This window comes from Pseudophryne corroboree, chromosome 8 (assembly GCF_028390025.1).
Source record: "Pseudophryne corroboree isolate aPseCor3 chromosome 8, aPseCor3.hap2, whole genome shotgun sequence".
Classification (NCBI taxonomy): Eukaryota; Metazoa; Chordata; class Amphibia; order Anura; family Myobatrachidae; genus Pseudophryne; species Pseudophryne corroboree.
The window spans coordinates 201,009,636-201,036,323 of record NC_086451.1 but is presented as its reverse complement, the minus strand read 5'-3'; the positions used below and the strand labels follow the sequence as shown (position 1 = coordinate 201,036,323).

Genomic DNA, 26,688 nt, shown 5'->3' with positions numbered 1-26,688 from the left:
TGCCACTAACACTGTGACCTCTTCCTCTGATTGGATACAGATGTGTCCTCATAAATCTTGCCTCAATGCTAATGCCGGGCACCTTTTTTATGAAAATGCAGCTTATTTGCATTGCTATGTGGCTAGGATGCACAAGCAGCTTCTGCTGATTAAACTGATATGCAGCATGCCTATATACTGTGTGAGACTGTGGCTGTATCTGCATATGAAATGCTACACACAGAATATAGGCATGCTGCATATCATTTTAATCAGCAGAAGCTGCTTATGCCCCTAGGCATATCAAATGCCCTAGATAATTGCCTAGTTTGCCTATGCCTATGGCCGGCTCTGGCTGCAGCCATGCTTCACACTGACTAAACATAATTAGGGGGGGGGGGGTGATGATGTGGTTAGCTTCATCAGTCCTCCAGACTGCCCACTTTGCTGGGGAATTGAGCACATTTGGAGAGGCTGTCTACTCTCCTTTGAGTTTTGGAGAGTTATCTGAAATTATGGAGGCTAATACTGTATATCCATAGCTACAGGCCTGAATGGCAGCTGTTTGAGGTATACACAGAAGGAAACATCCTGAATGACAGATTCATGAGACTGTCTAGTAACACCTATGAGGTGATGTACTGTAATTAGATTGTCGACATTCAGAACGCTGACAATGATGGGGACAGGATTATGTCCAGCACGGCATGCCAACATGGTAGTAAAGTGATGTAAAGCATAATAACCATTTCAGCTGTAGAACTGTAAACATGCTTTACCGTCATTTGTAAATTTCCAAAGCCAAAATGGTTCTAATGCTTTACCAGGGCTGTTTCTTTTCTAGCCAATTTGGCTCCCAGTGCGAGATTTTAAAATGTGCCCCCCCATGACATAAAAAAATGTGCCCCCCCTCCCCACACCTAGATAAAAAAAAACTTGCACGCGCACCCGACAAGTTGGCGTGGCCTCATCTAAATGGGCATGGCCTCTTCTGAAAAGACTACCTCACAATCCAGTTTTTGACCCTGCTCCAACAGATCACGACCACCACAGGAAAAAAAAATTCTACCATATTAAGCCCCACACAGTAATGCCCCCTGCACCATGGGGGTCATTCCGAGTTGATCACTCGTTATTTTCTTTCCGCAACGGAGCGATTAGTCGATAATGCGCATGCGCAATGTCCGCAGTGCGACTGCGCCAAGTAAATTTGCTATGCAGTTAGGTATTTTACTCACGGCATTACAAGGTTTTTTCTTCGTTCTGATGATCGTAATGTGATTGACAGGAAGTGGGTGTTTCTGGGCAGAAACTGGCCGTTTTATGGGTGTGTGTGAAAAAAACGCTACTCGCCTGCCCCATGAAACGGCCCTGTGCTTTACATCACCTTACTACCATGTCGGCTATCGGGGGTTCAACATACTGCTGTACCAGTCCCACTGTGACACACAGGCGCTGTATGTAGAGTTTGCAAATGGTTTCTGTTTTGTTTTCATTAATGTTGTTTTCTCCTTTATCTCCAGCTCCAAACCCTCCTTCTATCAGAGAAGAGCTTTGTACTGCGTCTCATGACACCATAACAGTCCACTGGATTTCAGATGACGAGTTCAGTGTTGGTTCCTATGAGCTGCAATATACCATTTATACCGGGCAAGCCAACTTCATCAGTAAGAATTCCTTTTACAAATAAATTCAATTTTGCAATGCTCAGTGTTATATATGAATGTAGTGTGGGGTTACAGTAAGTGTCATTTTTTCCTGTTTGATTTTCTCTTGACTTGAGCTGCAGCATATTATCCATATACTGTTATTCTAATGATGTATTTCTTAGTCATTTCTAAATATGTGACATCATATTTCTTTGAAACAATGATCAACTATTATTATTAATCTTGTCTTTTTTTAATATATTTTTTTAAGAACCAAAATGCTTGTATCAGCAGCTAGTAATACAGAATATTTCCCTGGAGAGTGTACATAATATGCTCTATAAAACGTACACATCTGAAGCATAAGGCCATGTTAATATATTTGAAATCCTTTAGCTGGTAGTTATGTTGGGCAGCTTTATGTACCATGTATGAATATGTGGCTCTAACACCTTTATATTTTGCAAGGATTTATATCACATAATCCAAATGTCCCTCTTTAAAGCAGATGACCTTTTTAAGCACAGAAATTTCCTTGTAATTCTTTCTCTGCAAATAGTCCCTCTTCTGCGTCTTACTGGTACTAATTTGTATAACTAAACCCCTCCGCTGACTCTCAGAGAAACATGTTTGAATACTGGTCTTGATGCTGAGTTGGTTGTATGTTGGCAGAGTATTAATTGCATGTTTTCACACCAGTCATTCTGCGGAACTGGGCAAATGCAAGTAAACCGCTATGTCTTAATACATCTTTGCTGCAGTCACGCCAAAGAGTCCCTCTTGGCACGCAAGGTTGCATGAGAATCCTCTAGCATTGGGCGTCCTTTTTGCCAAAAATGCAAGACTTACCATGGTTAAATCTCTTTCTGCGAGGTACACTGGATTCCACAGGGTATAACATTGGGTGTAGAGTTGGAACTTGATCCAAGGCACCAACAGGCTAGAGCTTTGACTGTTCCCAGGGTGCACTGCCTCCAGGCACGAGCTCAGTTTTGTTAACCAGTCCAATGCAGTAGCAGGTACACTGGTATTGCACAGGGAATAGCATCGGGGATGTCCTAAAGCAGTTCCTCATGGGAGGGGACACACTGTGGCAGGCACAAGAACCCAGCGTCCAAAGGAAGCATCCTGGGAGGCGGTAGTATCAAAGGCTGTCAAAGTCGAAAATATTACACCTACACTCTACACATACAAACACCATTCAGAGTGGCATCTGTGCGGTTGCGTACCAGATGTGCGTGCACAAACTCGGACACTGCGTACATTGGCTCGTGAAGCCCTGCGTATTAGCACGTGGTATGAGTAAATACGGTAACATACGCATTCGCATAGAAAAGACACAATAGCCATAGTCAATATTTTTCCATATAGTGCATAACTTACACACAGTCTGCACACTCTTCAATGGCAAGTTACTGTGTGCACACATTATAATAAAATCTCTCTCACACACAATCAAAGGCAAAACTTTCAAGAACTCAATTATAAATAGTGTCTTGAATGTATCAGACTGTCTTGTTTACGCAAAGCTTTGTAAATCATGGAAAATAGACCCTGATCTATGGGGAATGTAAATACCTTTGTTTGCCCCCATTGTTTGCCCCCATTGTTCTAGAGTTGTCCAGTATCTGTTGTAGACAACATATACTGGACTGTCATTGTTGCACTAGAAGTCAGGAGAAACAAAGGAACAATATATCCTAGACAAGAACACAAGCAAAACCCTAACTTGATTGACAACTTACAAAACCACAGACCAGACATTTGATGTATGATATAGCAGCGGTATAACATTTATAGTCTCATACATATAGCCTAAATACATCTAAACTCATGGTAATATATATATATATATATATATATATATATATATATATATATATATATATATATATATATACATACACACATACACATATCTCGAGGATGGGAATAAGTAAATATATCATGTGTGGGATCATATTGTTCAGGGTCACATAAGCAGTAATCCGGTTGGCATGAGGATATTGTCTCATGTTGCGGCAATAAGTTGTTAGTAATACCGGATTTATGTATGATTACTGTGGTGGGTTTAACTGGTCTTGGGGCGGGAACTCAGATGTAAACAACAGTAATCACATCTCAGGACTTAGCCATCGCCCACCGTTTGAGCTGACCAATGATCCCCAGTGCACAGGATATGTCCCACACCCGGACTAATGGATGAAGAGCATACATTTCCCATTGTATTGTGTTTTGGACCATTATATAAAAACAAGGCCTCCTGGCCGGTCTCAGGTTAATTCTCTGAAGGTCATCTAGCCAGACTGACTGAGGATCGGATCTTGGTGGCACAGGCGAACAAACGTATGTATCCATTGGTTGCAGCTTCTTCTCTTGTGTTATTGTATTTCAGTTGTACCCTCTTTTAAGTAAACATTTGTTGCTGGGTTGGACCACAACATTACATATACAATTGGTGTCGCATTTCCTTTCCTGTTAGGGGGTTCTAAAGTGTATTCCGACGCACGTGTAGCTACTTTGTGCTTACAGTGTGACGGCGTGCTTATGCAACGTGTACGCATTTCATAGGGCTTTTTACACACACACTTAACGGTCGCAGCGGCCTGAACATTTGTGTATTTATGGTATTGCTTTTCTTCCTGTAAGTTAAATTAACTTAACAAGGCATAGAACCTGATGAACGTGTTCACTGAGGACCACATAGGTGCCTTGCACAATTGATAGGGGTCCACGCCACGACGGGCCACCCAAGAAGGTCCAACAGACTGAGTAGAATGGGCTTTGATAGCAGCAGGAGCTGGGTGCCCAGCCTGCACATAAGCTTGTGCAATCACCATTCTAATCCATCTGACCAAAGTCTGCTTATTCGCAGGCCAGCCACGTTTGTGAAAACCAAGTATAAAAAGAGAATAAGACCTCCAGATAGAGGCAGTTCTCTCCACATATATACGGAGAGACCGTACCACATTCAAAGACTGCACTTTGGAGGACAAACCAAGAGAGGAAAAGGCCGAAACCACAATCTCTTGGTTAAGGTGGAAAGACGACCAGGGCGAGGTCTAAGAACTGCCCGGTCATGGTGAAAAATCAGAAAGGGTGGACGACAGGACAAAACACCCATGTCCGACCCTCCTAGTAGAGGCAATAGCCAGTAGAAAATAGACCTTAAGCGTAAGCCATTTAAGGTCCACAGACTCAAGAAGTTCAAATGGAGAAAAACTGGTGAGGGGATCGTTTCTTGAAAGAGATGGCGTATCCGTGAGAGACGATTTCCTGCACCCAGGCATCTGAACTGGTCTGTAACCATACCTGGGTGAACTATAGAACTATAGAAGTCGGCATCCCACCCTGGGGTATCCCAGGGGGAGGCCTGTCCCGTCATGCAGCAGGCTTGTCTGATTTCCTGTCCCGTCATGCAGCAGGCTTGTCTGATTTGGGCGGCCCAAAAACATTTAGGTTTGGGCTTAAAGGTTTTGGAAGCGCGATCTTGTCTCAGGTACGCATGACCCTTTGCTTTACCTGGAGGTTGAAAGGAACGAAAGGTGGTACTTTTAGCCTTCAGAGACAAAGGATTAGTACTTGGGAGACATGCAGTCTTTGCAGACGTCAAGTCAGTCACAATCTTGTTCAGATCTTCCCCAAATAGTATATCTCTCTTAAAAGGGAGCACCTCCAAGGTCTTTTTAGAGTCCAGGTCCACTGACCAGGAGCGCAACCACAGAATCCGGCGAGCCAGAATGGATGTAGTAGATGCTTTGGCCGCCATGACCCCAGCATCAGAGGCCGCCTCCTGAATGTAATGGGAGGCTGTGGTAATATATGATAGACATTGTCTGCCATTATCAGGAAAATTCAGAGGTAGCTCTGCTTCTACTGCTTGAACCCATGCTTCAGTACCTTTTGCAGCCCAAGAGGCTGTTATAGTGGGTCTATGTACAGCACCTGTAAGAGTGTAAATAGACTTCAAGCATACTTTCACACGCTTATCCATCGGTTCTTCAGAGAGGTGACCATAGTGACGGGGTGAATAGATGACACCACAAGATGGGCTACATGTGAGTCCACTGGTTGCGGGGTTTCCCACTTGTTACTTATCTCTGCAGAGATAGGATAACGAGCTAACATCTTTTTAGACAGGGAACATTTCTTTCCTGGAGACTCCCAGGATTTCTGACGTATGTCAATTAAATGGTCAGAATGTGGTAAGACTAATTTAGTAACCTTCTGACGTTTGAACTTATCAGGTTTCTTAGACGTATCAGGAGGATCAATCTCATCCTCAAGCTGAAAAATCAGTTTGATAGCCTCCACTAAGTCAGGAACATCAACCTGTGTTGCAGATTTCTCATCAGAAGCAGCTGAATCAGTGTCTGAGGGATTCAGTATATTCCCCATTTACATCAGAAGAAGTATCCAAAACATGAGTGGATTGTGAGGAAGAAATGACCCGTTTAGATGACTCTTTGGTCCTAGGAGGGCGAGTGTTAGGCTTCTGTTTAACCAAGGACTGAATTTAATTGCTGTAACTGAGTTGACAGAGTATCCACCCATGGCGGATTACTTACAGGGACGATATGTGGCTGTAATGGCACAGGGGGTCCCACAGGGAGCATAAGTCTTGTTACAAGCATAGTCAGCATATTAGAAAAAGCAGCCCAATGTGGGTCTTGTTGTGTCACCGGTGCTGTTGGCTGACTGGGGGGTGCAGAACACCCAGTACCTGGACCCTCAGCTGAAATATTTTCCTCAGGTAAATCCTTGGCAGCAGCACTGCATGATGCAGGATTATCCACGGATTTCCCACCCTGTACAGCATACATTATTGGGAACGTAGCCTTAAGGCGTAACAGTTCAATATAGCAAGACAAACACAGTACCTGACCAAAAAAAAAAACCCTGTGTAAAGTGACTGCAAATGCAAAACTCAAACAGATGATTTAAGTGGTATGGGGAGACTGAAACACACAGTAAAAAATAAAAAATAGTATATCCTGTGGAACACTATATAATATATGAGGCCCTTATGCACTTAGCCCCTCTTAGGGTACAGAATATAGTGATAGCAATATGTGGGGATACACAGATTGGAAACCACAAGGCAGCTATATGCACACGCAGTCACAGGTGCAATGCAAAAATTATTACATATAACAATAAAACTGCACTGGACTAGTGATACTACATAGAGCTATGTATGTATACAGATATAACAATGCACAGTAAACACTGGATGTACAGTATATCACAGAATACCGCGAAGAACCGCTGCGTGCGAACAGGTCGGAATGATCCCTCATGTGCACCGCAGTAGGGGCAGATATAACATGGGCAGAGAGAGTTAGATTTGGGTGGGGTGTGTTCAATCTGAAATTTAAATTGGAGTGTAAAAATAAAGCAGCCAGTATTTACCCTGCACAGAAACAAAATAACCCACCCAAATCTAACTCTCTCTGCAAATGTTATATCTACCACACCTGCAGTGCACATGGGGGAAGGTCATTCCGAGTTGATCGTAGCCCTGCAACATTTTGCAGGGCTACGATCATGACAATAGACATGCGGGGGGACGCCCAGCACAGGGCTATCCCGCCCCGCATGTCAGTGCCAGCCCCTTTCTGCAGAAGTGCTAAAGCATCGCACAGAGGCGATGCTTTTGCACTTTAAAAGTAGCTCCCGGCCAGCGCAGCTTTAGCGTGCTGGCCGGGAGCTACTCGTCGCTCCTCGGCCAGCAGCGGATGCGTGTGACGTCATGCAGCCGATGTGGCCCACCCCCGCACGGTCTGACCACGCCTGCGTTGGCCAGACCACGCCCCCACAACGGTGGCCAAACACCGCCGTGCCGCCCCCTCCCGCCTAGCGACTGCCTCTGCCTGTTAACTCTGAATTACCCCCAATATTTTTATATGTAGACACAGGGATCTCGTATTGGGAGAGAAGCCAAAGCCTACTGCCCTTACTGCCCAGTATCTGACTAGAGATACTGTAACATCACCACAAAAAGCAGATATACTGTAAGAGATTAATCTAACCAGATATGCTGGAGGATTCCTATGGTGGCATCTCCACCATGTGGCAATGGAGGAGGGAAATTAGTTTATCTTTATCATTGTTTAATTTTTTTTTTTTTACTTTTTTGCTGATGAAAGATAAACAAGTTAGATTTACACATTGTGCAGCAGGACTTCCGTCACTGGCCTGCTTGTACCTAATGCTAAATGCAAATAAATATGTTGTGTATCCAGTGCACACTATTGAAGCAACAGTTTAAATGAAGAGTAAAGCGGTGCTGAACCAGATGGGTGTGAGGGAGTTTCAAGCTCACAGCAATAAGAGTATGCATACAAAAAGAGGCAACACAATCAAATTTGTAAATGTATTGTGGTGAAAAAAGGGATTTAATTGTCATTATAGCAAGGAGGAGATGGGAACAGATGTTTTCAAGCCCAAGCCCTTTCACTGCCCATATGTTTGAATCCAGTCTTGATAATAGCTGTTGTGTGTTCTGATCATTTGTATCTAAGGACAGCTTAGGCACGTGCGTCTGTCTGTTCCACATGTACAAATCAGCATTTTTATAACTAATTACAGATACAGCAAACGTTAAGCTAATATTTTATACAGCATTCATGCAACAGACTACAACTCTTTCAGGAAACATTTCTCATGCACGCCAGATGAATGGAAAGCATGCAGCACACGTGTGCGGAGCTCTGTAAATTAAACTGCTACTGTATGTTCACATCCCTGCTTAAATGAATGAATTGACGGCATCTGTTGTCTGAGCGGGATACAGTCATTAGGTCGATCACACATAGGTCGACAGTCATTAGGTTGACCACTATTGGTTGACATGCATAAGGTCGACATGATCACTAGGTCGACATGTGTTATGTCGACATGGAAATAGGGTCGACATGCAATTTTCACAGTTTGTTTTGTTTTTTTCATTTTTTTTTTACTTTTTCATACTTTACAATGATTGGGAATAGTAACTTTAACTATAATTCGGAATAGTAACCTGCCCGAAGCATGGCAAGCGAAGCCAGCCATGCGATGGGACACTGTGCACTATTTGGGGTTCCCCGTCACTTTACAATGAAAACGACACAAAAAAGTAAAAAGAACTCATGTTGTCCTTTTCCCATGTCGACCTAATGACTGTGTCGATCTATTTCAGGTGTTGACCTAGTCACTGTCGACCAATAGTGGTCAACCTAATGCATGTCGACCCTATGACCCATACCCGTCTGAGCAGCAGTAATATCACTTTCAGAAAAGCCACACATGGCTGCATAGTGGAATACAGCAAGAGATCCATAATGTACCTTTGCTCAGACTACAGATGCTGCCTTATACCAGGGCAGTACCTAGGGGGGTGGGGGGCGGGCTAAGGGGGCATGCGCCCCCGGGTGCAGGAATTGAGGGGGTTGCGAGGAGTTACAGAGGAACAATGTTTGTTTTTTTTTTACCAGCAGTGCTGTGCTGCTCCAGTGAGACAGCAGACTGCTCCCGGGGCAGTGTCTTTGACCCACCTGTCTGCCCATAGTTGGCTCCGACGCTGTGCGAATGAGCTCCAGTACCTGGGATCTTTCCTATGCCGGCTATTGTCTTAAACTCTCTTCTTTGCCATGCAGTGCTGCGACTAGCATGCAGTGAACTGTGCAAGCTATAGAAGCGAGCTGTTGGTGCTGTGTTTTAAGTAGGCTATTATCCCGGCTGCCTGGCCAGCACCGATCGATAACAAGCTGCTGCCTACACACCATTGAGAAGACAAGCTGTAGTGTAGTGATGTAGTTCAGCATGTAGGGGATGTTGTATGAGTGATGTAATGCAGTGGATATGGGAATGCAGTGCAGTGATATAGTGCAATGTATGGGGACACACAGGGGGGCATGAAGTGGAACACGCTGCTGGGGGGGGGCATGTGACGCTTAGGGCATTTGCGGCACATAGGGGATTAAGATTTCAGTTAAAAGCAAAACTGCTGTTATAGTGATTTGCACCCCAGGCTGTCCTACAAACCTGCTGTCTATTATTTACAGTATTACACTGTGTTCTGTGTATGTGGGAAATGTTTTATCTCATTACAGTTATACAGTCAGACACAATCTCCCCGAGTTCCTAGTTTGAGCAAAAATCAAATACTGTACTTTAAATGGCTGTATGTCTCTACAAGGCTAGTCTCACCCCTGGGAATGTATTATCCTGTAGACATATTTACAGTGAGTGCAGGGTATACGGTGCACGCGGGCATCTGTGTCCAGGGGGGGCCCACTCTGCATATCCTGCACCCAGGGTATATTTACCTTGTCCCTCCTTCACCTCAGCTCCAACATCTCAGTGACATCTTTGGCCTAAGATGGCCCAACGCAGTGAAGGCAAAGACTGTGCAAGAGCCTTTGCTCTCTTTTGCGCATGTGCCATCTTCCCGAATATCACTAGGAAGATGGTGCCACAGAGGGGGAGGTACATGGTTGCTGACACAATTTAAAAAGTGGAGGAAATGGGGGCAGTGCCGGATTAAGCCTTAGGGGTGCCGGGGCACTTAAGACAGGGGGGCCTCGGGGGAAGGTGGTATAGTAAATTGTACATACCTCCCAAGTTCTGGACATGACCAATTCCAGGAGGGACAAAATGCTTTTTACCTGGACTTCCCTCTTAATATATGTTTGGTGTCACCTGTGTTGAACTATTTAATTGATAAGAAAGGTGTTTCTTTCAATACAGGTGATTGCAATCATATGTTAAGAAGGAAGGCGAAGTAGAGAGCATTTTGTCCCTCCTGGAATGGGTCATGTCAGAGCCATGCCCTGTGCCCCTCCATATTTTTTTCAATAGGGACATAAGGCACATGCTTCTTTGAGAAGGGGCATGACAAGATTGATCCCAGAGAAAGACCATGCTATGATGCCCCTTCCCACATATAGATAGACAGACAGACAGACAGACAGACAGATGGATATAAATAATACACACACATTTATAGACCACTGCAGGAAAATGGATTTGGACACAAATCCTTTTTCTCTTATGTCCTAGAGGATGCAGGGGTCCACATTAGTACCATGGGGTATAGATGGGTCCCTTGGGAGCCATGGGCACTTTAAGAGTTTAATAGTGTGGCCTGGCTCCTCCCTCTATGCCCCTCCTACCAGACTCAGTTTAGAAAAAGTGCCGGATGGAGCCGGTCACAGCTAGGGGAGCTCCTAGGAGTTGTTCTAGTTTTTTTTTTTTTTTTTTAAGTGTTAGGTACAGGGAGGCTGCTGGTAACAGCCTCCTTGCTTCGTGGGACATAGGGGGAGAGTAGGAACCAACCCTAGAGCTTAATGGTTCTCGATCTCCGCTGACAGGACACTGAGTTCCTGAGGGTGATGATCGCAAGCCCCCGAGGTGACAGCTCACTCCCGCTGCACTGCTGCCACCCCCTAACAGAGCTAGAAGATGGAGTGGTGAGTAAAACGCCGGTGCCCCGGTAAGCGGGTTACCAACGGGAATGGCGGCATAAGGATAGGAGCACAGCTCTGTGAAGCTGCGCTCTGGAGGGCTCAGAGGTACTCAGTGTGGCGCTGTGAGGGGCGCCCTGGGCCAGCGAACAGACCCTACACTTGTGCACAGAGGCTAACAGGGGCTAATCCCACTGTTAGCAACCACATTACCTCAGGCCAGTATAATTTCAAACAGCGGAAGACGCGCCATTACAGGGGGCGGGGCTTCTTCCTCAGAGCGAATCCAGCACTCACCAGCACCATTTTCTCCCTGCAGATCACACTACAGCAGGCATTCCCAACCGCGGTCCTCAAGGCACACCAACAGTGCAGGTTTTAGTGATATCCAGGCTTCAGCACAGATGGTTAAATCAAAATAACTGAGGTACTAATTAAGTCACTTGTGTTCAAGCCTGGATATCGCTAAAACCAGGACTGTTAGTGTGCCTTGAGGACTGCAGTTGGGAAACACTGCACTACAGAGATGCTGACAGGGAGCGCTGCCCTCCTCTTCACTCCAGATATCCTCTGCGGTACCGGGGTGTTATAGGCAGGGGGGAAGAGTGTTCTTTTAGCTTTTTAATCTATTAAGGTTACTCAGTCAGCGCCAGGCATTTATCATAATAACTGCCTTCTGGGTCGCCGTGTTCTGGCTCCTTCTACTCTGTGTCTCTCTGAAGGTACTCTGGGGAAAACTGTGTCTGCATTTTTCCTGTGTGTGTATGGTTGTGTGTTTGTATAGCTCACATTACCATGTCAAGGGACTCTGTATCTTGTGCTGCAGAGTGTGTATCTTCTCCAGAAGAGTCTATTCCATGTACTCAGGAATGCAATATACTGTCTCAGCCTTCTGAATCTGAACCCCCATGGGTGGATTCTATTAGGAGAATGATATCCCAGATTTCATCTAGGATAGCTCATAATGATACTGAAACACAGGTTTTAAAAAATCAGTAGAGGTTTTGTCATATTCAGCTCCCACTACCTCATCACAAACCCCTGGTATGTACCCCAAAAAGTGTGCTCTTGCCCAGATAATGCAAGTCGACACGGATACCGATTCTGATACTGGGCACGGTGATGGTGATCTACTGGGGGGGGGGGGGGGGAGCATCCCTTGCTAAGGGGTGCAATTCATGATTGAGGCCATTAGGGACGTTTTACACATTACTGATAAGTTACCTGAGCAGGTGGAGGAGATTTACTTTACAGACAATAAGAAATCCTCCCTTACCTTCCCTGCATCTAAGGAATTAAAAGCATTATTTAAAAAATCCTGGTAAAACCCGGAGAAAAAATTCCAGATCCCAAAAAGGGTTCTCATTGCTTTACCTTTCCCTGAAGAAGACAGGAAAAAGTGGGAAAACCCCCCTATTGTGGACACTTCTGTATCTAGATTGTCTAAAAAGGTGGTTTTACCTGTCCCTGGGTCTTTAAAAGAGCCGGCAGACCGCAAGATTGAGAATACGCTCAAATCATTATACACAACTAATGGCGTGACTTTAAGACCCACTATTATCCTACGTCTACAATGCAGTCCTTTCGGACCGCGAAAGCTAAGAAGTCCAAACCCCCTTCCACTTTCTTTAGAGGAGGTCAGAGGAAATCCAGAAAACCTGCACCAACAGGTTAACAGGAACAGAAACCTGGTTCTGCTTCCTCAAGATCCTCGGCATGACGGTGGACCTCCCAGCCTGGAGATCGGGCAGGTGGGAGCAAGATTAAGAAATTTCAGTCATGTCTGGGCGTCATCTGGCCTGGGTTCCTGGGTACAAGTTATTGTTACCCAGGGGTACAGACTGGAGTTTCAAGAACTCCCACCTCACAGATTCTTCAAATCAGGCTTACCAGCTTTGCTGACAGAAAGTGCTATCCTACAGGAAGCCATTCAAAAATTGCTAAGGTTAAGCGTCATTGTTCCAGTTCCACCTCACCTACAACAAAAGGATTATTACTCAAACCTGTTTGTGGTACCGAAACCGGACAGTTCGGTAAGGCCGATATTAAACCTAAAGTCATTGAACCCCTACTTGAGGGAATTCAAATTCAAAATGGAGTCTCTGAGAGTGGTGATCTCAGGTCTGGAGGAGGGGGAATTCCTAGTATCCCTGGATATCAAGGATGCATACCTTCACATTCCGTTCTGGCCGCCTCACCAGGCTTATCTCCGATTTGCATTACTGGAATGTCAGTTCCAGGCACTGCCGTTTGGCCTCTCCACGGCACTGAGGGTGTTCACCAAGGTCATGGCGTAGATGATGCTACTCCTCCGCAAGCAGGGTGTGAACATAATTCCTTATCTGGACGATCTGCTGATAAAAGCCTCTTCCAGGAAGAAGCTGTTACAGAGCATTGCTCTCTCAACTCAACTGCTCCAGGATCATGGATAGATCCTGAATCTTCCAAAGTGACATTTGGTGCCGACAAGGAGGCTGTCCTTCCTGGGGATGATCCTCGACATGGAAGTTCAGAGGGTGTTTCTGCCGGAAGAGAAAGCGTTGGTGATACAATCAATGGTCCGAGATGTCTTGAAGCCAACCCAGGTTTCGGTTCATCAGTGCATTCACCTTCCGGGGAAGATGGTTGCCTCCTATGAGGCTCTACAGTACGGAAGATTTCATACATTGTCTTTTCAACTGGATCTCCTGGACAAATGGTCAGGATCTCACCTTTACATGCACCAGAGGATATGTCTGTCACCGAAAAGCCAGAATCTCGCTCCTCTGGTGGATGCAAACCTCTCAACTACTAGAGGGCCGCAGGTTCGGGATTCAGAATTGGATCCTCCTAACCACGGATGCAAGTTTCAGAGGTTGGGGAGCAGTCACCCAAGGGGAAAACTTCCAGGGAAGGTGGTCAAGTCTGGAGGCCATTCAGGTTCAGTCGGACAATGTAATGACAGTGGCCTACATAAACCGACAAGGCAGAACAAAGAGCAGAGCTGCAATGTCAGAGGTAACAAGAATCATCCTCTGGGCGGAAAAGCACACGGTGGCGCTGTCAGCAATCTTCATTCCGGGAGTGGACAACTGGGAAGCGGACTTCCTCAGCAGACACAATCTCCATCCGGGAGAGTGATGCCTCCACCCAGAGGTTTTGCAGAGGTGACAAGTCTTTGGGGCATACCTCAAATAGACATGATGGCCTCACACTTAAGCAAGAAGCTTCAGAAGTACTGTTCCAGGTCAAGAGACCCTCAGGCAGTGGCGGTGGATGCCCTGGTAACTCCGTGGGTGTTCAAGTCTGTGGATGTCCAACTCCGTGGGTGTTCAAGTCTGTGGATGTGTTCCGTCCACTTCCACTCATACCAAAGGATTCTGAAACTAATCAAAAGAACAAGAGTTCAGGCGATCCTCATTGCTCCAGACTGGCCAAGAAGGGCTTGGTATGCGGATCTTCTGGAGTTACTGCTGGAAGATCTGATGCCTCTTCCTCTTCAAGAGGACCTTCTGCAACAGGGGCCGTTCGCTTATCGCATGGAGGTTGAACGCCAGATCTTAGCTCGGAAGGGCATTCAGAACAAGGTTATTCCTACCCTGATACAGGCTAAGAAAGGAGTGACTTCCAAACACTACCATCGAAATTGGAAAAAGTACGTGTCTTGGTGTGAATCCAAGAAGTTTCCAACGGTGGAGTTTCAACTAGGGTGGTTTCTCCTCTTTCTGCAAGCAGGTGTGTATGTGGGCCTGCGTTTGTGCTCCATAAAAGTCCAGATTTCGGCTTTGTCTATTTTCTTCCAGAAACAATTGGCTGTCCTCCCTGAGGTTCAGACTTTCTTGAAAGGGGTTCTGCACATCCAGCCTCCCTTTGTGCCTTCTATGGCACCTTGGTATCTTAATGTGGTGCTGCAGTTCCTGCAGTCGGATTAGTTTGAACCTTTACAGGAGGTTGATGTTAAGTTTCTTACTTGGAAGGCAGTCACACTATTGGCATTGGCATCTGCTAGACATGTGTCGGAATTGGGGACATTGTCCTGCAAGAGCCCCTACTTGATTTTCCATGAAGATAGAGCTGAGCTCAGGATGCATCAGCAATTTCTTCTGATGGTTGTGTCGGCTTTTCATATCAACCAACCTATTGTGGTACCAGTGGCATCTGACTCCTCAATTACTTCAAAGTCCTTGGATGTTGCAGGGTCTCTGAAGAGAACTTTTCGTCACAGAAAGTCGGACACTCCGTTTGTCCTTTATAATCCCAACAAGGTTGGGTGTCCTGCTTCCAAGCAGACAATTTGTCGTTGGATTAGGTGTACTATCCAGCATGCTAATTCTACGGCAGGATTGTTGTATCCAAGATCTGTTAAGGCCCACTCTAGTTGTAAAGTGGGTTCTTCCTGGGTGGTTGCCCAGGGTGTCTCGGCTTTGCAACTTTGCCGAGCGCCTACTTGGTCAGGATCAAACACGTTTGCTAAGTTCTACAAGTTCGATACTTTGGCCTCTGAGGACCTAAAGTTTGGTCAATCGGTTCTGCAGGAGCCTCCGTGCACTCCCTCCCGTACTGGGAGCTTTGGTACATCCCCATGGTACTAATGTGGACCCCAGCATCCTCTAGGACATAAGAGAAAATAGGGTTTTAATTACCTACCGGTAAATCCTTTTCTCGTAGTCCGTGGAGGATGCTGGGCGCCCGCCCAGTGCTTCGTCTTCCTACATTTGTTACTTAGTTAAGTACTGCGTTGTTACTTGGTTAAGTACTGCATTATTACTTGATTAAGTACTGTTATTCAGCTGTTGCTGACATGTTTCAAGCTGGTTAGCTTGGTTTTCTGTTGTTATGTGTGAGCTGGTGTGAATCTCACCACTATCTGTGTATTTCCTTCTCTCTAAGTATGTCCGTCTCATCGGGCACAATTTCTAGACTGAGTCTAGTAGGAGGGCCATAGAGGGAGGAGCCAGCCCACACTATTAAACTCTTAAAGTGCCCATGGCTCCCAAGGGACCCGTCTATACCCCGTGGTACCCCAGCATCCTCTACGGTCTACGAGAAAAGGATTTACCGGTAGGTAATTAAAATCCTATTTTATATCACAACCATGCACTTAACTTGTGAGCTCGTTGTTATTCAGTTACAATACCTTTTATCTAATAACACATTTTAATATACTGACATAGCCAGAATTCAAACCTATAGCCTGTTGAATTCTAATCAAACACCCTACTCATTGAGCTGTTTGATCCTGCATAAAAACTATGAACACTATATAAAGCTACTAGTACTTTGTAAAAAAAAAATACTAATCAGCATTGCAATTGAGCAGAACTATGAAGTGTGCAGCCACCCATCCAATCTCTTGTAGTCACACACTACATAGATCTGCTCAGCCGCAATGCTCATCATTTTTTTACAAAGTAAGCTTCAAATAGGTAGAATTATCTACCTTTCTATGCAAGGGCAGAAAGCTCAATGAATAGATCATCTGACTGCAATGCCACAGTCAATGGGTTTGAATCCCGGGTACGTCAGCATCTTGAAATGTAATAAAGGACAGTGTAAGTGAATAACAGAGAAATCTCAAGTTGAGTTCAGGAATGTTGTATAGGTATTAGCAACAGAAGGGGTCAGGGTAGGAGACAGTGGTGGTCAGGAGATGCTGGGCCTCAAAAAGGGGGAAGCTGCAATCGAAAGTAATTAAAACAGATACTTTACAAGTGACACCAACAGCGCACCCTAGCCTGCAGCCAGTGGCGTAACTAGGGCCCCGGAGCGACTGTGGTCGCTTGGAGGCGCAGGGCTGCTGGGGCGCTGCCGCCACTGATTGCTGCTGTTTTTGGAAGGACACGGAGGGCACAGTGCATGCCTTCCTGTGTGACCCTCCTGGGTCTCCGGCGGCACTGGCGTGTCTGTTAAATGAAGTGCCGGTTTGTGAGCTCTGATTGGCTCACGAATCGGCCCTTCATTTGACAGACACGCCGCTGGAGACACAGGAGGGTTACACAGGAGAGGCACGCACTGTGCCCTCAGTGTCCTTCTCAAAACGCACAGCAGCGGGGGAGCCTGGGGAAGGTGTGTACCTGGCACTGGGGGTATATATGTACCTGGCACTGGGGTGACATATTTGGCACTGGGAGTATATGTGTACCTGGCACTGGGGGGGCATATTTGGCACTGGGAGTATATGTGTACCTGGCACAGGGGGGGGCATATTTGGCACTGGGGGTATATGTGTACCTGGCACTGGGGGGGCATATTTGGCACTGGGGTTATATGTGTACCTGGCACTTGGGGTATGTGTGTAGCTGGCCCTGGGGGGGGTATATGGGTATCTGGCACTGGGGGTATATATGTACCTGGCACTGGGGTGGCATATTTGGCACTGGGGGTATATGTGTACCTGGCACTGGGGGGGCATATTTGGCACTGGGAGTATATGTGTACCTGGCACGGGGGGGGGGCATATTTGGCACTGGGGGTATATGTGTACCTGGCACTGGGGGGGCATATTTGGCACTGGGGTTATATGTGTACCTGGCACTTGGGGTATGTGTGTAGCTGGCACTGGGGGGGGGGGTATATGGGTATCTGGCACTGGGGGCATATTATGCCCCCATACTACGGGCATACTGGGGGCATATGTGTATCTGGCACTGTGGGGGCATATGTGGCACTGGGAGCACAGCCCTTGCAACAAGCATTACCCCCTGGTTACAAGCATAACACCCGGCTCATGAAATCCCTGGTAACAAGCATTACCCCCTATCAACGAGCATGACAACCAGTGCATGAAACCCCTGGCAACGAATATTACCCCCTGGCAACAAGCTTGAAACCCAGCATATGATACCTCTGGCAACAAGCATAACACCTACCGCATGAAACCCCTGGCAACGAGCATGACATCCTGAGCATGAAAACCCCTGGCACCGTGCATGGAACCAAGAGCATGAAACCCCTGGCAATGAGCAGGTAATTTAAAAGTAATTTGAAGCCTTACTGTAGGACTTAATGTGTAATGGGCATTGCGGTGTGTGGCATAATGTATCTCTGACATTACAGTGTGTGTCATAATGTGTCACAGGCATTGTATGTGCTATAATGTATCAGGGGCATTGCAGTGTGTAGCATAATGTATAATGGGCATTGCGATGCGTGTCATAATGTGTCACAGGCATTACAGTGTGTGGCATAATGTATTGGGGGCTTTATGCTGTGTGGTGTATTGTGTCATGGGCATTATTGTGTGTGGCATAATGTCTAAGGGCCATTGCAGTATGTGGCATAATGTATACTGGACATTACTATAAGGAGGAAAAATAAGATTCTACTCACCGGTAAATCTTTTTCTCGTAGTCCGTAGTGGATGATGGGGATTCCGTAAGGACCATGGGGAATAGACGGGCTCCGCAGGAGACTGGGCACTCTAAGAAAGATTTAGTACTACTGGTGTGCACTGGCTCCTCCCTCTATGCCCCTCCTCCAGACCTCAGTTAAGGAAACTGTGCCCGGAAGAGCTGACATTATAAGGAAAGGATTTTGGAATCCAGGGTAAGACTCATACCAGCCACACCAATCACACCGTATAACTTGTGATAAACTTACCCAGTCAACAGTATGAACAACAACAGAGCATCAACAATGGATGCCCACATAACATAACCCTTTATTAAGCAATAACTTTGTACACGTATTGCAGAAAATCTGCACTTGGGACGGGGGCCCAGCATCCACTACGGACTACGAGAAATAGATTTACCGGTGAGTAAAATCTTATTTTCTCTAACGTCCTAGTGGATGCTGGGGACTCCGTAAGGACCATGGGGATTATACCAAAGTTCCCAAACGGGCGGGAGAGTGCGGATGACTCTGCAGCACCGAATGGGCAAACACAAGGTCCTCCTCAGCCAGGGTATCAAACTTGTAGAACTTAGCAAATGTGTTTGTACCCGACCAAGTAGCTGCTCGGCAAAGCTGTAATGCAGAGACCCCCTCGGGCAGCCGCCCAAGAAGAGCCCACTTTCCTTGTGGAATGGGCTTTCACTGATTTTGGATGCGGCAAACCAGCCGCAGAATGAGCCTGCTGAATCGTGCTACAGATCCAGTGAGCAATGGTTTGCTTTGAAGCAGGAGCACCCAGCTTGTTGGATGCATACAGGATAAACAGCGAGTCAGTCTTCCTGACTCCAGCCTTCCTGGCTACATAGATCTTCAAAGCCCTGACTACATCAAGCAACTTGGAATCCTCCAAGTCACGAGTAGCCGCAGGCACCACAATAGGTTAGTTCAAATGAAAAGATGACACCACCTTCGGCAGAAATTGCGGACGAGTCCGTAATTCTGCCCTGTCCATATGGAAAACCAGATAGGGGCTTTTACATGACAAAGCCGCCAATTCTGACACACGCGTAGCCGAAGCTAAGGCCAAAAGCATGACCACCTTCCACGTGAGATACTTTAGCTCCACGGTCTTAAGTGGCTCAAACCAGTGGGATTTCAGGAAACCCAACACCACGTTGAGATCCCAAGGTGCCACTGGTGGCACAAAAGGGGGCTGAATATGCAGCACTCCCTTAACAAACGTCTGAACTTCAGGAAGAGAAGCCAGTTCCTTTTGAAAGAAAATGGATAGGGCCGAAATCTGGACCTTTATGGACCCCAACTTCAGGCCCATAGTCACTCCAGACTGTAGGAAGTGCAGGAATCGACCCAGCTGAAATTCCTCTGTAGGGGCCTTCCTGGCCTCACACCAGGCAACATATTTTCGCCATATACGGTGATAGTGTCTTGCTGTCACGTCCTTCCTAGCCTTTATCAGCGTAGGAATAACTTCCTCCGGAATGCCTTTTTCCGCTAGGATCCTGCGTTCAACCGCCATGCTGTCAAACGCAGCCGCGGTAAGTCTTGGAACGGACAGGACCCCTGTTGCAACAGGTCCTGTCTGAGAGGCAGAGGCCACGGGTCCACTGTGAGCATTTCTTGCAGTTCCGGGTACCAAGTCCTTCTTGGCCAATCCGGAACAATGAGTATTGTTCTCACTCCTCTGAGAGGAAGAGGAGGAAACACATAGACCGACTGGAACACCCACGGTGTTACCAGTGCGTCCACAGCTATCGCCTGAGGGTCTCTTGACCTGGCGCAATACCTTTGTAGCTTTGTTGAGACGGGACGCCATCATGTCTACCTGTGGCAGTTCCCATCAATTTGTAATCTCAGTGAAGACTTCGTGATGAAGTCCCCACTCTCCCGGGTGGAGGTCGTGCCTGCTGAGGAAGTCTGCTTCCCAGTTGTCCACTCCCGGAATGAACACTGCTGACAGTGCTTGCACGTGATTCTCCGCCCAATGAAATATCCTGGTGGCTTCCGCCATCGCCACTCTGCTTCTTGTGCCGCCCTGGCGGTTTACATGAGCCACTGCGGTGACGTTGTCTGACTGAATCAGCACCGGTTGGTTGTGAAGCAGAGTCTCCGCTTGACTCAGGGCGTTGTATATGGCCCTTAGTTCCAGGATATTTATGTGCAGACAAGCCTCCTGACTTGACCACAATCCTTGGAAGTTTCTTCCCTGAGTGACTGCCCCCCACCCTCGGAGGCTCGCATCCGTGGTCACCAGGACCCAGTCCTGTATGCCGAACCTGCGGCTCACGAAAAGGTGAGCACTCTGTAGCCACCACAGAAGAGACACCCTGGTCCTCGGGGACAGGGTGATCAGCCGATTCATCTGAAGATGCGATCCGGACCACTTGTCCAACAGATCCCACTGAAAAATCCTCGCATGGAACCTGCCGAAGGGAATGGCTTCGTATGATGCCACCATCTTTCCCAGGACTCACGTGCAGCGATGCACCGACACCTGTTTCGGTCTTAAGAGGTCTCTGACTAGAGTCACAAGCTCTTGAGCCTTCTCCGCCGGGAGAAACACCTTCTTTTTGTCTGTGTCCAGAATCATGCCCAGAAAAGGCCGATGCGTTGTAGGAATCAGCTGCGACTTTGGGATATTCAGAATCCAGCCGTGCTTTTGCAACATTTCCTGAGAGTGTGCTACGCTGATTAGCAACTGCTCTCTGGACCTCTCCTTTATGAGGAGATCGTCCAAGTATGGGATAATTGTGACTCCTTGCTTTCGGAGGAGCACCATCATTTCTGCCATTACCTTTGTAAATATTCTCGGTGCCGTGGAGAGCCCAAACGGCAACGTCTGGAATTGGTAATGACAGTCCTGTACCACAAATCTGAGGTACTGATGAGGTGGATAAATGGGGACATGCAAGTAAGCATCCTTGATGTCCAGAGACACCGTAAAATCCCCCTCTTCCAGGCTTGCAATGACCGCTCTGAGCGATTCCATTTTGAACTTGAATCTTTTGAGATAAATGTTCAGGGACTTTAAATTCAATATAGGTCTGACCGAACCGTCCGGTTTCGGTACCACAAACATTGTGGAATAGTATCCTCTTCCTTGTTGAAGGAGGGGAACCTTTACCACCACCTGCTGGAGATATAACTTGTGAATTGCCGCTAACACTACTTCCCGTTCCATAGGGGAAGCTGGCAGGGCCGATTTGAGGTAACGGTGAGGGGGCATCACTTCGAATTCCAGCTTGTATCCCTGAGACACAATCTGTATAGCCCAGGGATCCACCTGTGAGCGAACCCACTGGTGGCTGAAATCTCGGAGACGCGCCCCCACCGCTCCTGGCTCCTATGGAGCCCCAGCGTCATGCGGACTTCTGTTCCTGGGAACTAGCTGTATGGTGCAGCTTCTTTCCTCTACCCCTGCCTCTGGCAAGAAAGGACGCACCTCTGACCTTCTTGCTTCTTTGTGATCGAAAGGACTGCATTTGGTAATATGGTGCTTTCTTAGGCTGTGAGGGAATATATGGCAAAAATTTGACTTCCCAGCCGTAGCTGTGGAAACTAGGTCCGAGAGACCGTCCCCAAACAATTCCTCACCCTTGTAAGGTAACACCTCCATGTGCTTTTTGGAGTCGGCATCACCTGTCCATTGCCGAGTCCACAGGACCCTTCTTGCAGAAATTGACATTGCATTTATTCTAGAGCCCAGTAGGCAAATGTCCCTCTGGGCATCCCTCACATATAGGACAGCGTCTTTTATATGCCCCAGGGTCAGTAAAATGGTATCCTTGTCTAAGGTATCCATTTCCTCAGACAGATTATCTGTCCATGCTGCTACAGCACTACACATCCAGGCCGACGCAATTGCCGGCCTCAGTAGAGTACCTGAATGTGTATAAACAGACTTCAGGATACTTTCCTGCTTCCTATCTGCAGGATCCTTTAGGGCGGCCGTATCCTGTGACGGCAGGGCCACCTTCTTAGATAAGCGTGTCAGAGCTTTATCTACCCTAGTGGAGGATTCCCAGCGCATCCTGTCCGTTGGCGGGAAAGGGTACGCCATAAGTAACCTTTTGGAAATCAGCACTTTCTTATCAGGGGAATCCCACGCTTTCTCACATAATTCATTTAACTCATGTGAAGGGGGAAAAGTCACCTCTTGCTTTTTCTCCCCATACATATAAACCCTCTTGTCAGGGACAGGGGTGTAGTACGAGTGACCGGCGGTCTCCTGACCGCCGGTCACCTTACCGACGCCGGGATCCCGGCAGCATACCGACGCCGGGATCCCGGCGGGGAGGGGCGAGTGCAGCAAGCCCCTTGCGGGCTTGCTGCGGTCGCCACGCTGCAGGCTCGGTGGCGACCTGCGGTCGCCACAGGTTCTATTCCCACTCTATGGGTGTCGTGGACACCCACGAGTGGAAATAGTCCCTGTTGGTCGGCATGCCGACCATCGGGATAGTGAGCCGTCGGGCTCACGGAGGAGGTCATGTGACTGTCGGTCAGCCAACCGGCGGTCACATGACTACCACCCAGGGACAGGGTTTACCTCTGATATGTGCAATACATCCTTCATTGCTATAACATGTAGCGGATGGCTTTAGCCATTTTAGGCTGCAATTTTGCATCATCGTCATCGACACTGGAGTCAGAATCCGTGTCGATATCTGTGTCAACAATTTTGGATAGTGGGCGCTTCTGAGACCCTGACGGTCTCTGCGCTGTAGGATCAGGCATGGGCTGAGACCCCGACTGTCCCAAGGCATCAGCTTTATCCAACCTTTTATGCAAGAAGTTTACATTATCATTTAACATCTTCCACATATCCATCCAATCAGGTGTCGGCGCCATCGGCGGAGACACATTCATCTGCACTTGCTCTGCCTCCACATAGCCCTCTTCGTCAAACATGTCGACACACGCGTACCGACACACCACACACACAGGGGATGCTCTATATGAGGACAGGACCCCCACAAGGCCTTTTGGAGAGACAGAGAGAGAGTATGCCAGCACACACCCCAGCGCTATATGACCCAGGAATCACACAGTAACTTAGGGGCAGATTTATTAAGTCTGGTGAAGTGATAAAGTGGAAGGTGATAATGCACCAGCCAGTCAGATCCTAACTGACATTTTTTAAACCCAGCCTGTGACATGACAGTTGGGATCTGACTGGCTGGTCCTTTATTACCTTCCACTTTATCACTTCACCGAGCTTAATAAATCTGCCCCTTAGTGTTTACCCAGTAGCTGCTGTATATATAATTAATGTGCTAAATTTATGTGCCACCCCTCTCTTTTTACCCTTTCTACCGTGAGTCTGCAGGGGAGAGCCTGGGGAGCTTCCTCGCAGCGGAGCTGTGGAGAGAAAATGGTGCTGGTGAGTGCTGAGGAAGAAGGCCCCGCCCCCTCAGCGGCGGGCTTCTGTCCCGCGATTTTGTGTAAAATTAATGGCGGGGCCTCATGCATATAACAGTGTCCAACTGTATATATGCTGCTTTTGCCAGGAGGTACTTAATTGCTGCCCAGGCGCCCCCCCCTGCGCCCTGCACCCTACAGTGACCGGAGTGTGTGGGTTAGTGTGGGCGCAATGGCGCACAGCTGCAGTGCTGTGCGCTACCTCATATGAAGACAGGAGTCTTCTGCCGCTGATTTTGACGTCTTCTTGCTTCAACCCGCCGGCTTCTGTCTTCTGTCTCTGCGAGGGGGACGGCGGCGCGGCTCCGGGAACGGACGACAAGGTTAGGTTCCTGTGTTCGATCCCTCTGGAGCTAATGGTGTCCAGTAGCCTAAGAAGCGCAATCTAGCCGCAGTTAGTAGGTTTGCTTCTCTCCCCTCAGTCCCACGTAGCAGAGAGTCTGTTGCCAGCAGAAGCTCTCTGAAAATAAAAAACCTAACTAAAATACTTTCTTATTAGCAAGCTCAGGAGAGCTCACTAAAATGCACCCAGCTCTGTCCGGGCACATATTCTAACTGGAGGAGGGGCATAGAGGGACGAGCCAGTGCACACCAGTAGTACTAAATCTTTCTTAGGGTGCCCAGTCTCCTGCGGAGCCCGTCTATTCCCCATGGTCCTTACGGAGTCCCCAGCATCCATTAGGACGTTAGAGAAAATTACAAATAATGTAAGGGGCATGAATTAGGATTTTTTTTTCCTGTGGTGGCCAACGTCTGGGTGTGCAGGTTGCAAAACTGGGGTATAGGGTAGTCTTTTCCTGCAATGATACGCCCCCTTATGCAAAGCCATGCCCATTTCGGGAAGGCCACGCCCCTTTTTGCGGCGCGTGAAGATACATCACTTTACTAGTGGCAATTATGGGGGAAGGGGGGGCACCAGAGAATGTTTTGGCTTGGAAGAGAAACATTTCTAGTTACGCCACTGCCTGCAGCGCTATGTGCGGTGCCCCCTCCACACACACCTAGTTACGGCCCTGGGTCATGTTAACATTTTTGTATTGTGTATATTAAATTTAAACCAACGGTGTATAGAAGATTTAAACGAATAGCTTAATACTGCATGGGTACCGTTTATAGTGCCACCTAATTGAAAGTCTGCATACTGTCCTACTCCCATTCTGGCTGCAAGGTTCTGCTGCTGCATAAGACGGAAAGCTACTGATATCTGTGTCCTCTGGTCGGGATGGGGGGGGCTGTACAAAGGGGGGCCCGTGGTACAGTATGCCCTACACCACCTCTTTAATATGGCTATGGATGGATGGCCACTGCTCAGAGGAGCACACGGGCCCCCTGTTCATTAATACGCCCCTGCCTTAGCCTCACCCCTCTACAGTTGTGCTCATAAGTTTACATACCCTAGCAGAATATGTGATTTTCTGCCCATTTGTCAGAGAATATGAATGATAACTCACAAACTTTTCTTTCACTCATGGTTAGTGGTTGGGTGATACCATTTATTGCCAAACAACTGTGTTTACTCTTTTTAAATCATAATGAAAACAGAAACTACCCAAATGACCCTGATCAAAAGTTTACATACCCTGGAGATTTTGGCCTGATAACATGCACACAAGTTGACACAAACGGGTTTGAATGGCTACTAAAGGTAACCATCCTCACCTGTAATCTGTTTGCTTGTAATCAGTGTGTGTGTGTATAAAAGGTCAGTGAGTTTCTGGACTCCTGAAAGACCCTTGCATCTTTCATCCAGTGCTGCACTGACGTGTCTGGATTCTGAGTCATGGGGAAAGCAAAATAATTGTCAAAGGATCTGTGGGAAAAGGTAACTGAACTGTATAAAACAGGAAAGGGATATAAAAAGATATCCAAGCAATTGAGAATGCCAATCAGCTGTTTTCAAACTCTAATTAAGAAGTGGAAAATGAGGTATTCTGTGGAAACCAAATTACAGTCAGGTAGACCAACAAAAATTTCAGCCACAACTGCCAGGAAAATTGTTCGGGATGGAAAGAAAAATCCACAAATAACTTCAGCTGAAATACAGGACTCTCTGAAAAAAAGTGGTGTGGTTGTTTCAAGATGCACAATAAGGAGGCATTTGAAGAAAAATGGGCTGCATGGTCGAATCGCCAGAAGAAAGCCATTACTACGCAAATGCCACAAAGCATCCCGCTTGCAATACTCCAAATAGCACAGAGACAAGCCTCTAAACTTCTGGAACAAAGTCATTTGGAGTGATGAGACCAAAATTGAACTTTTTGGCCACAACCATAAACTTTACATTTGGAGAGGAGTCAACAAGGCCTATGATGAAAGGTACACCGTTCCTACTGTGAAACACAGAGGTGGATCGCTGATGTTTTGGGGATGTGTGAGCTACAAAGGCACTGGAAACTTGGTCAAAATTGATGCCAAGATGAATGCAGCATGCTATCAGAAAATACTGGAGGAAAATTTGCACTCATCAGCCCAGAAGCTGCGCATGGGACATACTTGGACGTTCCAACATGACAATGATCCAAAACAAAAGGCCAAGTCGACCTGTCATTGGCTACAGCAGAATAAAGTGAAGGTTCTGGAGTGGCCATCTCAGTCTCCTGACCTCAATATCATTGAGCCACTCTGGGGAGATCTCAAACGTGCAGTTCATGCAAGACAGCCCAAGAATTTACAGGAACTTGAGGCTTTTTGCCAAGAAGAATGGGAAGCTTTACCATCTGAGAAAATAAAGAGCCTCATCCACAACTACCACAAAAGACTTCAAGCTGTCATTGATGTTGAAGGGGGCAATACACGGTATTAAAAACTGGGGTATGTAAACTTTTGATAAGGGTCATTTGGGTAGTTTCTGTTGTCATTATGAT

General features: G+C 47.0%; 1 protein-coding gene across 2 annotated transcripts in view; it reads left to right on the top strand.

Moving 5' to 3' along the window:
• Positions 1–26,688, top strand: part of MID2 (midline 2) — a 907,753-nt gene that overhangs the window by 490,196 nt on the left and 390,869 nt on the right. For both annotated transcript variants that reach the window (XM_063937060.1, XM_063937059.1), the window contains exon 7: positions 1,503–1,646. In XM_063937060.1, the coding sequence (XP_063793130.1) occupies positions 1,503–1,646 (144 nt within the window). The remainder of the gene's footprint in view (positions 1–1,502; positions 1,647–26,688) is intronic.